The 15872-nt window shown below is 39.5% G+C and overlaps 1 protein-coding gene across 1 annotated transcript in view; it reads right to left on the minus strand.

Moving 5' to 3' along the window:
- Window positions 1–390: 390 nt before the first annotated feature.
- Window positions 391–15872, minus strand: part of ZC3H4 (zinc finger CCCH-type containing 4) — a 123246-nt gene continuing 107764 nt past the window's right edge. The window contains exon 14 of the mRNA XM_053721821.1: window positions 391–2993. Coding sequence (XP_053577796.1) covers window positions 1585–2993 — 1409 coding nt within the window. The 3' untranslated portion in view covers window positions 391–1584. The remainder of the gene's footprint in view (window positions 2994–15872) is intronic.

A 15872-nucleotide genomic window follows, 5' to 3' on the forward strand; every position in this document is an offset into this window, starting at 1 on the left:
GGAAAGTTGTTTAAAATGCCATGCTCTCTATCTAAATCGCTAAAGTTTCATTTTGAATTTACTGTCCCTTTAACTGTTTGAAAGATGAAGAAATGCTCAAATTGATTCACAGAATCAGGCCTTTCTAGATTTACTCTGACAATGTTTGCCTAGCGCCTTAAGATTTTTTTGTAGATTATCCCCTCAATTTTGACTAAAGGAGAAATTTAAGTCATGGGTCCTCTGGAGCAAGAAGGTATATTTTATGCCTATTCTAATAATCCTAATAATCATCCTATTCAAACAAATCATCAAAACATAAATGTAATACATTTCAGATTTAGAAACAAAGTGAAAGAGTAATTAATAGCTGCTGTATTTTCTATTTCCTATAAAAAAAGACAAAAACTGTTGTGTATGAAAAAGTCCATTTATTCTTACAGCCACCCCTATTTACACTAATCTCTTTACGGAGTTTTTTTTTATAAAGTGGGTTCCAACACACAAATTGAAACAAAATGAGCAATATTTTCTTTATTTACAAACTGCTTTTTGTCTGTAAAATTAACTTGTAATACTTTTTGTTTTTATGTTAAAAAAAAAAAGTTACACCAAGCCATGATTGTAAATAAATGGTATTTACCAAAACGTGCTCGACTGCTCTCAGAGAGAATGTCTGGTTACACATATGATTAATTATAGAGATGAGATCCACAAAAGCAACACAAAGATTACATTAGCCATCTAAATTGCTGATGGAAAATAAACATTATACCAAATTGTTGTACTGAAAAGACAAAAACAGTTTTCTTTCATACATTCATTAATACATTTCTTTTCAATATATCACAATATACGGAATCTTTATTATAAAACAATGGAAAGGGGAGGGGGCAAGAAATTACTTTTCCTATATACTTTTTACAATACTTGCATGGTATGTTTTATTATTCTGTGAATAAATACTATGTTTTTGGTTGTTTTTTTTGTTTTTTTTGAAAAACACTATTCTTGTTTTGTTTCATATACAGTAATGCAATTAAAAATAAACATAACCCTTTTGTATGAAATCCTATGTCCAGATTTTGAAGTATCAATCATTATCTTTGATTATTCAGTCACTGCACGTGGATTAAAACCATTGCTTTTAATAAAGTTTTAGAGTTTTGATAACCAGACAAATTTTCTGTCCTGTACAATAAATTAGTAGCTAGCTGCCTCAATGGACAAATTGTGGCTTGTATTGAAATATGTGCAACAGAAATAATAGTAATAAAAAAAAGGATATGAGAGGAAAGCCACTTTCCAAAATGTGTTCTTCAAGCTCTCTGTTCATTTTATATTTACATATAAACATTTATAAAGTAAGGTTTAAAACAATGTACAGGGAGGAAGTGTCACTCATTACACACAAACACTCTGATAACTTGTTTAAAAACAGGTTTTACGTTTTACATTTTCTTGTGTGAGTTGTGGATTTATATACAAATTGAGTAACAAGAGCCTTATTGGAATAATAATATTTATAATAAAAAAACATATATAGCAGATGTTGCCATACCAACTTTATAAATACAATATTCAATGTACTGTCCATTTAAACATTTACTGGCAGAACGGGGATGCTGTTGGATCAAACCCTTTAAAAACATCTTTGAGTGAACCGGCATCTTGTTCGCTGTCTTGTGTTGGGCTATTGCCAGCAAAGGGGCTGCCACTGCCTGATTTGGCAACCTGCTTAACCAAACCATAAACAGATGGTACAGGGAGACTGTGGACAGCAGGTTGATTGCTTTCAGAGGCAGTGGTGATAGGAGTGGGTGTAGTTTTGGTACGGGGTCTATTGTAGCTGTTGTATCTATCAGTGGCTGAGTCTGAAACCTGCTTTTCTGCCTCTGGCTGATCCAGGGCAGACTTTCGCGTAAATAAAGGTTCTTTTAATTTGCTTGCGCTTTTACTTTCAGAAACCTTAACCACGTCACTTGAAGATGCTTCAGTTGTTGTTGCTTTACTCCCAAGTCTAGGATCATATAAGCTAATGCCACTCAACACATTGCTCTGGCTACTTGTCTTGCTCACGCCCCCTGCAGAGAGGAGCCGAGGATCATAGGGGGCGATAGCTGGAGCAGTATCGGTGGTAACTGGCAACGGAAGAGTTATGGCAGGTTCTACAGGTTTAGGAGGGGGAATAGAGACTGGTTCAGTTGTCTTTTGTAACCTAGGGTCAATGGGGGCTTTCCGTGTCCGTGGGTCACTAGGTTTGTCAACTGATGTTGCAGGGGTAGTTGTTGAAGCTGCATTTACTGTCTTTAGAATTCTGGACAGCAGCTCAAAGTCTGGAAGGCTGGTGTTGGAGCCTTGAGTTTCAGTCACAGCTACTCGCTGCCTTGGGTCTTGGGGTGCTGAAGAAGTCAGACGATTAATGCGTGGGTCCATAGTTGGTAAGGTCTGGAGAGCAGCTGGCAATGGAACAAAATCCTGCTTTGGGATAGGAATAGGGATAAGGTCCTCAGGACTCCATAGAATTGTCCTGGCAAAGTTTGGCTTATTTAAACGTATATCCTTCTTTATGTGGCTAAACAGCTGAAGTTGACACCTTGGGTCCCTCAAAGTCTGACCTGGTAAAGGGTCCAGTGGGATATTAACTGCTTTGTCTCGTAAAACCCTCTCCCCCTCCTCCTCTTCTGTGACTGCACGGATTGCTGGAGAGTCCTGCTTGGGCTGGGAAGTATGTTTTGCCAGCCTGGGATCACTATGAGTTGGCTCAGATAAGGTTGATTCTGCAGTCCGAGAGAGTCTAGGATCTCGAGAAAGTCGAGGGTCTGTAGGACGTATGGCAGGGGTGGCTTGGTTTTTCTGCAAGCGTGGATCAAGTTGTCCAGCTGTACCTCCATCCTTGAGGGGAGCTTGTTGAGCAGAGCGATTAGAAGACTGCTGTCTCAATGTCTTCAGTATGGATGTCACACTGCTACCACCTTCTTCCTCGTCACTGGAATACCAGTTGCTTGTGTCACCTTAAAAATAGATTATTATGAGTTACTTGCTATTTAATTGAAACATATGACCAACAGATGTGTATCTGCAGTTAACACTTCAAGTGGAATATAAGTTATGAGAAGCACTGTTTAAAAATAAAAGCTAGTCAAGTGTATCAGACTTGAAGTGAAATTAGAAGGGAGACTGTAATTAAAAAAATAAATAAAAATCAAATCTGATGTGTAGTGATTGTTATTTAAATAAAACAAACTGTTAGATAATGGATGTTAAACATTCTGTTTCGTTATTGTAATTAAAAAAAACAAGTAGAGGGTTATACTTAACAAAAATCATTGGAATATGTATTATTCACAGATTTTTTTTTTACTTAAAGGGACAGTCAAGTCCAAAAAAACTTTCATGATTTAAATAGGGAATGCAATTTTAAACAACTTTCCAATTTACTTTTATCACCAATTTTGCTTTGTTCTTTTGGTATTCTTAGTTGAACGCTAAACCTAGGAGGTTCATATGCTAATTTCTTAGACCTTGAAGACTGCCTCTAATCTGAATGCATTTTGACCACTAGAGGGCATTAGTTCATGTATTTTTGCTCATGCACGTGAAGTTACCCTGGAGTGAGCACTGATTGGCTAAAATGCAAGTCTGTCAAAAGAACTGAAACAAGGGGCAGTTTGTAGAGGCAAAAAAAATTTCTGGTGTTGACTGTCCATTTAATGTCATAAAACTTCTAGAGTAGCATGAGCTGTTTTAGGATTCAGATAATGCTAGAGATACAGTAAGTCTGTTTTTTTCATGCTCAGAACAGTAACAGAATGCAAATTAAGTTCATAACATGTCTGCTCCATTATCTCCCTGAGGGCTACAATGAGAAATTCTAAGTGCTCATTTTGCAAGAAAACAAGTCAATTGTTTGCTGACTTTTACACAATCCGTTTCTTTTTATGTTTACTTTAAAGGGACAGTTTACTCAAAAAATGTCTCCCCTTTAATTTGTTCCCAATGATCCACTTTACCTGCTGGAGTGTAATTAAATCGTTTACAAGTATTTCCATTAACCTTATATTGGCATTTAAATTAGTTTATTTAGCCTGTGGTATCCCCATCCATCCTGAAAGTTTTTGGCCACGAGGCCAAGCTGTATTAACACAGCAAATTTTAATTTTCCATTGTTCTCTCCAAGTACAGTATTGGTGATCGGTTTATGGACAGATATAAGATAAAGAAGCAGGTATATTTACACAATGTGATAAAGTAATAAGATCATATACACAAAAAAGCCTTAAAGAGCAAATCTCATACATTTTATACTCTGCAGCTGGTAAAAAAAGTAATTGGAAACCCATTAAGGGAAAAACAATTTTATAGTATACTGTCCCTTTAAAACATATTTATTTTTACTACAGGAGCACTGTTTATTATCCCTTTAAAAAAAAACAAAAAAAAAAAAACAAAAAAACAATTGCGGGACATGAAAACCTAAACTAAATGTTTCTTTTGTAATTCATATAGAGCATGTCATTTGTAAACAACCATCCATTTTACTTCTGTTATGAAATTTTCTTCATTCTCTTATAGTTTCCTTTGTTGAAAAGTAGTAAGGGTAAGCTTTTCTATTAGAAAAATATATTTTAGTTAATTTTTCAGGTAAACAAATAATTTTCAACATGTGTGAAAATCTTCTCTTTCTTTCCAATGTCATGGAGAGTCCACGATTCCATTAAATTACTATTGAGAATTCAGCTCCTGACCACCAGGAGGCAAAGACACCCCAGCAGATCTTTAAGAATCCCTCCCACTTCCCATAATCCCCAGCCATTCTTTGACTTCCTGAAACAAGGAGGAGTGTGAAGTTAGTGCTCTGAAGAAAATTAAGACTAAGTCCTTCAATGTGTAGTTTTCCTTTCAAGACAGGACCGGGGTAATGCTGTGTCCATGTCATTCTCTTGAGTAAGAGTTTTGGTAGCTGTTAGCTGCTGGAGGTTGCAAGGTAGTTCTCTATTCTCTCTCCAGCAATCTATGCTAACCCCCCACCCTGCAACCAGGGTTAGTTACTCTGCTTTCCTTTTAATCCCGGTCCCTGTCAGAAGTCTGGATGAAGCCGTCAAACCTGGAACTGGTGAGAAGAAAGAAGACTTCTAACTGTGAGTCCCTGTATCTGTGCCCCCATGGCTTGTTGTCTAATAGTGGCATAACTGAGGGTAAGGGACTTTTCATACTTTATTGTCGGGTATCCTCCAGTGGGGGTGGGCAATGAGTGGATATGACATTGTGGACACATTAATCTATGACTTCTAGTGAAGTTTTTTAACATAGTGTGCTTATGTGTTCCCTCTCAGCGGCGGCAGCTCCGTCTCTCTTTACTGGGAATAATCAAAGAATTTACTGATTAAGTCCCTGCAGTATGTTTTAAGATATCAAGGGTATGTATACAGGAACCCCTCTTGTAATATAGCTCATCTCTCTTATCTCCCAGCTGGGGGGGGGGGGGGGGGGGGGAATACATTTCTTTATTTCCGGGCATGGAGAGTTCACGACTTCATTCCAATTACTAGTGGGATATTTAACTCCTGTCCAGGAGGCGGCAAAGAGAACCACAGCAAAGCTGTTAAGAGGAGTAGAAACATAGAGGAGTAGAAATCAGGCCAAGTTTAAACAGTTTCATAGGAACAAAATACCAATTGGAGAGTAATTTGTAGAACGATGCGAATAAAATCGTACAGTGGATGGCTTTGGAGGAAAGGTCAAAGGCTCTAGTCCATATTTGTGAAGGGAATGTAGTGTGTAGTATGTCTTCCCATTTTAGTAGATGGGCTGCTTTATCTATGGGGAGTGCCCCCTCCATTAAAAGATAATGTTGAGGCCTATATAACTTCCCGCCTCTCTGCCACCTAGCTTCCCAAGGAGTCAAAGGACGGGGAGCGAATGGGGAGAACCCCCAAGCACACAGGATACTCCTAAATCGTGTATATTCAAAATTAAGTCTGGGAGGGACCACCTGAGAGCCTACAAGCTGGGTAAAGGGAGGGGAAGTGGTTTGGAGATTGAGGGACCAACAAGTCCTTGAACTGTGTGATCCCCAGATTAGCCCAAGCATTAGGGTGAGAGTCAGGGAGACTCAGAAGGAGACCCGCGATAGAGTGAATGGGTGATGGGTGTGGTGCAACCCCGTGGCAATGTCTGAGTTTGTCCCAGATAAGTAAGCATTCCATAATTACTTTGTAATCAATGTATAGGTGAGGGTGGCAATGGAGGGGGATCCAAATCAGATTCTGCAGCTGAACATGGTTGGGCAAGGAGGCCTGCTCCAAAGTGCTCCATTTACTAGTAGGTTTGTTAATACCCCATAGCGATATATGGGTTAGCATTGCAGCTTCATAGTATATGACAATAGAGGGTGATGCGATACCCCAGCAAGATTTAGGAATATTGCAAAACTTTATGGGCCATTCTGGCTGGCCTCCCACGCCATATATATCTGGTGAACCCGCTTTGAAATTGCATCAACAGGTACGTAGGAAGCTGAACGGGGAGGCACCTAAACAAATAAGTTAATTTTGGAAGGAATGCAATTTTTTTTTTGTTGAAATCTTTTTATTTATTTTCACAAAATGTAAAAATTGTACAAGTTTCATCAACAACAACAACAATAAAACTTAAATACATAAACAATACAGTCTACAAATGTATTTTCTTCAGTAGTGCTTAATTAATACAATACACATGGATTTATTTCTTGTTTTATTTCTTCTTTCGATTTCGTGGGATAAACTCTAGCCCACCACCTCGGTGGTCTAAACCATTGCAAACTCAAGCCTATATTCCTTAATATCATAACTATGGGTGTTAACTAATTGGTTAAGGTTCTAGTTCTATTAACCGTTTCTAGATACATTATAAAGGGTTCCCATTGTTGGATAAATTGGTTTCTAGTGTTTAGCATAGTTGCTGAGGCACTGGCCATACTATAATGATATTCAATTCTCTTCTTGACATAATCAAATGTGGGGGGATCTACCCTCCAAAATCTCGCTATTGAGATCCGTACTACAGTACATATCATTGCTATCAATTTGTGGTGTCTTTTGATATTGCCTCCTGTGGGAAAGTGTAATAGAGCTTGCTCTGGGGATAAGTCGATCTCAGTCTCAAGAATAGTACTTAGAAATGCTGAGGTTAAATCCCATAACTTTTTAACTTTCTCACACTGCCACCACATAAGCAAATATGTCCCATCTTCCTCGCATCCCCTATAACACCTATGGGAGCCCTCTGCCTGTGTCTTGGTCCATCTGGTGGGGTACATGTACCATTTAAATGCCACCTTGATATAATTCTCTTTTAATATTGCATTTGGAGAAAATGATAAGCCTCTGTCGAGATTTGTCAACCAGGTCTCTAGTGTCCAAGTCTGATTCAATTCTTGTTCCCACTTAGTCATAAAAGAACTTTTCTTACTGCCAGTCACCTCACTAAATGTCGGATATAGTAAAGCAATCAGCCCCCTCTTATAGTTTTTTGCTAGGCAAATTGTTTCTAATGCAGTATTGTTAGGGGGTATGTTGGGTCCCATTATTTCTCTTATCCTAGATGTAAGTTGTAGATAGTGGTACCATTCATTTTATTCAGGGGTTCCCAATTCTCTGTATTGGGAGAAGGTCAATATTTTATTTTTAATAAATGCGTCCGCTATACGGTAGAGACTTTTGTTTTCCCACTTCTTCTGAGTATGTGTGCTAATGAGTGAGGTGACAGGAGCCAATGGGGGCAATCTTGATCTAATATTGACTAAGGGAAAGGCTTTGGTCAATTTATCCCAGATATAGGTCGTATGACTAATCGAGACATTCTTTGATATGTCCTGGTCTATGCTGTTTTGTTGCCCAGAGAATGGTGTCTAATCTTCCTACCTCTAATATATCTTTTTCTAATTGCACCCATTGAGGTGATTGGCTCATCATGTACCACTGTGTGGTCTGTGCCATTCTTGCTGCGTAGTAATATGAAACCAGGTTTGGTAAACCAATCCCTCCATTTCTCTTATGTCTCAGAGTCTGTTTATTTATTCTTGCTCGTTGTCCTTGCCAAATATATTTTAGAATTTCTTTTTGTAAAATATGTAGTTCAGCGATTGGGATGGATATTGGTAGAGTTCTAAATAAATACAATAGTTTGGGGAGGGAAGGAATGCAATTTTAAGAGCAGTAATCCTGCCCAACCATGACAAAAGCCTGGAGGCTCCATTTGGAAACCAGTGACCTCAGTTCAGATAACAATAGGCCATAATGTCCCGAATAAGCTAATATTATTTGAGATGTAAATCCCTAAATGCTTAATGTTTTCCTTTTCCGCTGAAAGTTATATGTATTTACTAGGTCATGAATGTAGTCTGAGGTAAACCCCCAGGAATATAATTCTGTTTTTGAAGGTTTCATTTGTAATAGGACATTTCTCCAAAGAATTTCAGTAGGAACAGTAGCAGCGGGATAGTGTCTTTGGGGGAGGAGGAAAAAATAGTAATATCATCCACGAAGAGCACAATTTTATGAGAGGTACTGTGTAAAGTGATACCTTCTAAAGAAGAGTCACAACGGATAAGATCAGCAAGGGATTCTATAGCCAAAGCGAACAAAAGAGGGGGTAAAGGGCAACCCTTCCGAGTGCCATTGGACAGTGAGAATGGAGCAGAACAGAACCCCATACCCCTGACCCTTGCTGAGGGAGAGGAGTACAAAGCCTGGAAATGAGAATGCATTTCTATTGGGAACCGAAATGCTTCTAGGACCTCCCATAGGTATTCCCAGCGGACCCTATCAAATGCCTTCTCAGCATCCAACGATAGGATCGAGAAGGGGTTGTTTAGTCTAGTGGCTTCCATAGCAATGTTAAGCAAGCGCCTGGTGTTATCGGGTCCCTCACGATTGGGAATTAAACCCACCTGATCCTCATTAATTAGGCTAGGGAGCAGGGCAGCAATTCTATTAGCTAACAATTTTGAGTAAATATTAATATCTGTGTTTATGAGGGAAATTGGCCTATAGCTGGAGCAGTGGAAATAAGAAGGGTGACTCCTAGTGCAGAGCAGTAAGGGAAATGTCCCCCTTATCTGAAACCCAGGTGTACAGGTACTCACACAATATGATGCGCACACGATAGTGCAAGTCTCGCGAGAACCCAATGTATCATTCAATGCAGGGTTTGAATGGCAGTATAAAAAATAGGAGACTCAAGCTGATATTATGTATATAAAAACTTTATAAGGTACAAATAATATGACAATATGTCATTAAAAATGTATAAAAACAATCCAGTATTACTTGCTACGCGTTTCTCGGCGTTAACCACGCCGTTTCCTCAGGCTATAGCTGGAGCAGAAGCATGGGTCCTTATCAGGCTTCGGAATAGTTATGATAGTGGCTTCCAGGAACTCCGTGCGAAAAGAGCCCTGCGAGCCGGCCATATGGAAAAAGCGTTGTAACAGAGGGGAAAATTCAGCACTGTAGGTTTTATAGAACAGGGAGGGAAAGCCATCAGGACCCGGGCTTTAAGCGGCTTAAGGTGCCTAACTACTTGCTTAATCTCGGTCAAGGATATGGGGTTTCTCAAGGAGTCTTGGTCAGCTACAGACAGAGTAGGGAGATTAAGTTGCTTAAGAGTTTGCTGGATGATAGGCCTAGGCATGGTAGGGGGAGACTCAGAGTCCTTAATGTTATACAGATCTTCATAGTATTTAGCAAAAAGGGGGCCTATCTGACTGGGAAGGGTAGTGGTTTGGCCGTTATGTTTAAACACTTGAATGCGAGAAGCACTTTCTTCAAGACATAGTCTATTGGCTAACAATTTGTCAGCCTTGTTACCCTTATAGTAAAACAATTGCCTGGCCTTAATGAGTTGCTGTTGTGTACGTTTCAGTACCAGGTCACAAATATGAGCTTTTAAAGCGCGAATTGCATCCGTATATTGTGGAATAGGAGAACTGCGATTCTGCGCCTCTAAGTTCTTGAGTTCACTAAAGGCCTGTGATAGGAGTAATCCCCGAGCTTTCCAAATACTAGATTATTTTTTGATAATCAAGCCTCTAATAGAAGCCTACAGAGGCCACCAATAAGATATCATCTGAGACTAAGTGGTTATCATTCACAGCGATCAATTCCCGCAGGGATTTCCGGAGCTCTTCCCTAAAGGGGATGTCAGAGAGTAGAGTATGTGGCTTGGTCCATGCAGCAGGACTGGGTTATCAGTGGGTTCGCTAAGAGTAAGAGAAACCCGATCATGGTCTGACCATGGGCAGACATGAATTTTAAATTCTTTAACTAGGTCTAAGGATTAGGCTTGGAAAAAAAATATAATCCAATCTGGAATAGCTTGAGTGGACATGCGAAAAGTGTGTGAAATCTTTGTCCTGCGAGTGGATGGCTCTCCATACATCATAAAAAGAAAATTTATGCTTACCTGAAATATAACTCCTGCCCAGCAGGAGGCGGCAAAGAGCACCACAGCAAAGCTGTTAAATATCACCTCCCTTCCCTCCCACCCCAGTCATTCGAGAGAAAGGAGAGAAAGGAAGCAACAAGGTGCAGAGGTGTCTGAAGTTTACAACATATCAACAACCTGTCTATCAAAACAGGGCGGGCCGTGGACTCATCGTGTCAAAAAAGAAATACATTTATCAGGTAAGCATAAATTTTCTTTTCTTTTTAATGACACAATGAGTCCACAGATCATCATTAATTACTGTTGGGAATCAATACCCAAGCTAGAGTACACAGATAAGGAAGGGACAAGACAGGCAACCTAAACTGAAGGCACCACTGCTTGAAGAACCTTTCTCCCAAAATCGACCTCAGCTGAGGCCAAAAGTGCGAATTTATAGAAATGTATAGAATTTTAAAGAAGAGTGAAAAGAGAACCAAGATGCAGCCTTGCAAGTCTGTTCCATAGAAACTTCACTTCTGACTGCCCATGAGAAATCAACAGCCCTCATGAAATCAGCTGCAACTCTCTCTGGAGGTTGCTATCCAGCAATCTCTTAGGCAAAATGAAAGATACTCTTCAGCCATAAAGGAAGAAAAGTAGCCGTAAATTTCTGTTCCTTACGTGTTTCGGCGAAAACCACAGATAAGAATTCCTTAGTCGCCTGCAAGTAAAATTGTTGTATAAATAGTGCCAAAAATCTTTCCTTCCAAGAAGAAGGATGAGGGCACAAGGAAGGAGCACCAGTCTCCTGATTAACGCTCCAGACAAAAACGACATTATGGTAAAACCCCCTTATCTGAAGAAAACTAAGGCAAAGTGACTCACACTGTAATGCCGAGAGTTCTGACACTCTACGAGCAGAGGAAAGAGTATAACAAAACAAAACTTTCCAAGATAATATCTAAGGAATGCATCGGCTCAAATAGAGCCCCCCGAATACTCCTAAGAACGAAATTAAGACTCTAAGGAGGAGCAACTAATTAGAATAAAGACCTGATCCTGACCAAGGCCTGACAAAACTAATGTACGCCTGGGACATCCTCCAGGCGTATATGTAACAAAATAGACAAGGCAGAAATTTGACCCTTTAGGGAACTTGCCGGCAAACCCTTCTCCAAACCTTCTTGGAGAAAGGACAGAATTCTAAGAATCCTAACTCTACTCCAAGAGTACACACCAATATAGATATTATCCTGAATGATAATCTCAATGACCGACTCCGAAAATGCACGCTTGGATAAAATCAAGCGTCCAATCTCCATGCATTCAGCGTCAGAGAAACTAGATTTGGATGAAGGAAGGACCTTTGAAGGAAAAGGCCCTTCCTCAACGAAAGTCTCCAAGATGGAAGAGATGCATGACCATCAGGTCTGCATACCAATCCTGCGGAGCCACGCCTGTGCATTAAGGATCACCGACGCCTCTCCTGCTTGACTCGAGGAAGAAGAGCAAAAATTAGGAAAAAGGTATGCAAGACAAACTCCAAGGATTGCAAGAGCGTCCATTGGAATAGCCTGAGGGTCCCTTGACCTTGACCCGTACCTCGAAAGTCTAGCATTCTGCCGAGATGCCATGAGGTCCAAATCCGGCTGACCCCATCTAAGATCAAGCTGGAAATCCAATCCTGGAATGTGTATCGCCGTCCTACTGGAACTTCCATGTTCCCCGAGTCTTTAGGGAGCCCCCTACTCCCCATACCAGAAGACTGGCGACTGTAGTCACAATCACCCAAGAGGGTTTGCGAAAGCAGGTTCCCTGGAAGAGATGATCCTGAGACAACCCCCAAGGGAGAGAATCCCTGTCTCCTGCTCTAGCTAGTACTGAGGTGGAAACAAGCGAACGGGATGATGTTTATTGCTTTAACCATCAGCCCAATTACCTCCATGCACCGAGCCACTGACGGCTGAGGAGAGAACTGAAGTGCTAGACAAGAATCGAAAATCTTTGATTTCCTGACTTCTGTCAGAATAATTCTCATTGATAAGGAGTCTTTTATGATTCCCAAGGAAACTATCCTTGTAGATGGAACTAAAGAACTCTTTTCCAAATTCACCGTCCATCCGTGAGACCGTAGGAAGGATAACATTTCCGTGTGTGATCCTGCTTGTTGAAAAGAAGGCACTTGAACCAGAATGTCGTCCAGATAAAGAGCCACTGCAATGCCTCGCGATCGGAGCACCAAGAGCAGGGATCCCAGAACCTTTGAGAAAATTCTGGGAGCTGTGGCAAGCCGAATGGAAGAGCCACAAACTGGAAGTGTTTGTCTTAGCAACATGTGATGGTCCCTGTGGATGGGAACATGCAAGAAAACGTCCCTTAAATCCACCGTGGTCATAAATTGACCCTCTTGGACCAAATGGAGAATGGAATTAATAGATTCCATCTTGAAGGACGGCACTCTGACAAACTCGTTTGGACTTTTGAGATCTAAAATTGGTCTGAAAGTTCCCTCCTTCTTGGGAACCACGAACAGATTGGAATAGAATCCCAGACCTCGTTCCTGTATTGGAACAGGAACAACCACTCCCAGGTCGGAGAGATTCCATACACAATGTAAGAATGCCTCTCCTTTTGTCTGGTCTACAGATATTCTTGAAAACAGAAAATCTGCCCCTGGGAGGAAAGGTCCGAACTTTAGTTTGTTATCCCTGGCCACAATGTCCACCGCCCAGGGATCTTGAACATTTCAAACCTGAACCCGAACGAAGCCAGTCCCCCTTGAAGACCCGATCCCGGATCAGAGGCATGCCCTTCATGCTGTCTTTGATTCAACAGCAGGCTTCATGGATTGCTTTCCCCTATGCCAAGCCTGATTGGGTCTCCAGGAAGACTTGGATAGCTATAATACAAAATTACAAAATCAGGAGCGCTATAGCTGAAGGTGAAACAGACAATAAAAGTGACTAAGCAGAATTGCTAAGATATAAAAGTAAAGGTGTATCCCTTAAATTAAAGTGTACTTCTAGTACTAAAGCTAAAGGTGAAACAAACAATTCTAATATAAATGTGATATTGCAGAAGAGTGAAATATAAAAGTAACAGGTGTATCCCTTTAATTAAAGCGCTAATTAGCCTAAACCAATACGTATACTTATAGTGATAAATAGTAATGGTAAATGAAGTCCAAACAAATAAATGTAATATGGCTATGCCAAATTTAATAAACACAATAAAACACAGTACTAAAATGCCTATCTGTTAAAATGGTATAAAAAACGGACGTCTCCGTTAAAAATTAGAACTAGGTTGCCACCACATAAAAACAGATCTGTAGAAATATATATTGAGGCCGTGTAGAACCAGTAATACTTGAAGTCTCAAGGGTGAAAGTTCCAAAAGAAAATGCTTAGTTTTAAATTGCGAGCAACCGCAGGCTTACCCCCAGGCTGTGTGTACTCTGTGGTCTCTGTGAGTAAAATTACCACCGTAGCGGGATGACGTCACCTTTATGGGCGCTGTCCTGGATTAGCCGTCTGATTGGTCCTTTAGCGAAGCGGCTTCAAATAGTAACTTTGACTTCCAACAACAAAGTATCTGCTCTTAAGTGCCTGCCAGCACGCAAGATACCTTTGAAGGATGGTGTGTGGAATAAATGGATTGTTTAACTTTGTCCAATCTCCAATTACAGAAGATCAGTGACCTCGCTGTGCAATGGATCAGTTGGTCCTGTGATAGCCTGTTAAACTGCGCTGACCTTGTTAAAAATTCTGTCAGTCTCTGCCAGCGTGGTCAATTAATCACTAATGCACAGGGTATTAAGTCCCAGAAGTGATTAAAATAAAGCTTATAGCTCCGGCTACAGATAGGTATAGAAATATCAAGAGTTGCAACTACATCAACGCGTTTCTCTCCTATACAGGGCTTTTTCAAGATGAATTAGTTACAACACGTGCCTTTTTAAAGGTGTATCCCAAATCTCATTGGTCAAAAGTCCATTAATTATTTCTTACGGTGGTAGAGACTTAAGGTGGTATTGGCAAACCTATGCAATAAGGCAACCAATTGCTGAGAATATATTTCATATATAAAAAACATATATAATAATTTAATCTGTATATAGGAATTCAAGCAGAGCCTAAAATTAAAGAATAACTTAGAAGGTTTAGAAAAAGCTTGGTTGTTTATAACACATAATAATAATGTCTACTAACAGCGTGACTATACTGTGCTATAACCTAACAATAAAAACTATTAAATTAATACAAAGATATAGGGCAAAAGACAGATGATGATGATATATATAGGGAACTAAAGATCTAGTATCGGTGTGACCAGTATACATTGTTAATAACCCAATAACTAATCTAATAAAAATGGGGAAATGTCCAGCTCAGAGTTTAGGCCAGCAGGAAATAATGTGTCATACTTATATATAAATTCAGCCTCTTAATTTTAGGAATTTTTCTATGTTTCCTCCTCTCCAATTCTGCTTGACTTGTAATATCCCCCAATATTTTTAGGTCTTTAGTGTTACCATTGTGTACTAGTTTAAAGTGCTTGTAAAGATTAGTGTCCTCAACTCCCTTCTCAATACATAGGAGGTGCTCCCTTATTCTATCCCTAATCATTCTCTTGGTTTCTCCAAAATATACCAAATTACATGTGCATTTGATAACATAGACTACTCCTTTAGTTGTACATCTAATACATTCTTTAATGGTGATTTCTTCTCCTGACTTATGGACACTTACTACACTTCTTTTATCGCTGTGTTTACACGCCTTGCAGGAATAGCAAGGGAAAAAGCCAGATATCTTTTCTCCATGTAAATTCTTTTGTGTGGAGCATTGTCTTTCATTTACATTTCGAGCACTAGGTGCCAGAATAGATTTAAAGTTTTTTGTTTTTCTAAAAATCATTCTGGGTTTTTGTGGGAGTAAATCTCCCAATATAGGATCAGCTTTAAGTATAGTCCAATGTTTATTTAAAATCTTTCTCATAATGCCATGTTCTATATTATATTCCATAATAAAAGGTACATTAATCATTTCTGATTTTTTATTGGGATTTTTTTTTATATGAAAGGAGAGATTTCCTATCAGTTTCCCTTGCTCTCATCACGGCCTTATTCACAACCTCATCATTATATCCCCTATCTCTAAACTTGTCAATTAGTGTCACAATTTGATTCTCAAAATCTGAGAGTTTGGAACAGTTTTTCCTCACTCTCAGACTTTGGCCAACAGGGATGTTATCTTTCCATTGTTGGAGGTGACAACTATTGGCGTGTACAAAGTTATTAGAGTCCACCTCCTTAAAGTGTGTCCTTGTTTCCAAATTCTTATTAATAGCCATAATTTCTAAGTCTAAAAAGACCACTCTTTCTTTACTGTAATCAAAAGTAAATTGCATACCCATATTATTGGCATTCATATTAGTAAACAGATCTTGTAACTCCAACTCGGACCCTCGCCATATTA

The sequence above is a fragment of the Bombina bombina genome, chromosome 7 (genome assembly GCF_027579735.1).
Source record: "Bombina bombina isolate aBomBom1 chromosome 7, aBomBom1.pri, whole genome shotgun sequence".
NCBI lineage: Eukaryota > Metazoa > Chordata > Amphibia > Anura > Bombinatoridae > Bombina > Bombina bombina.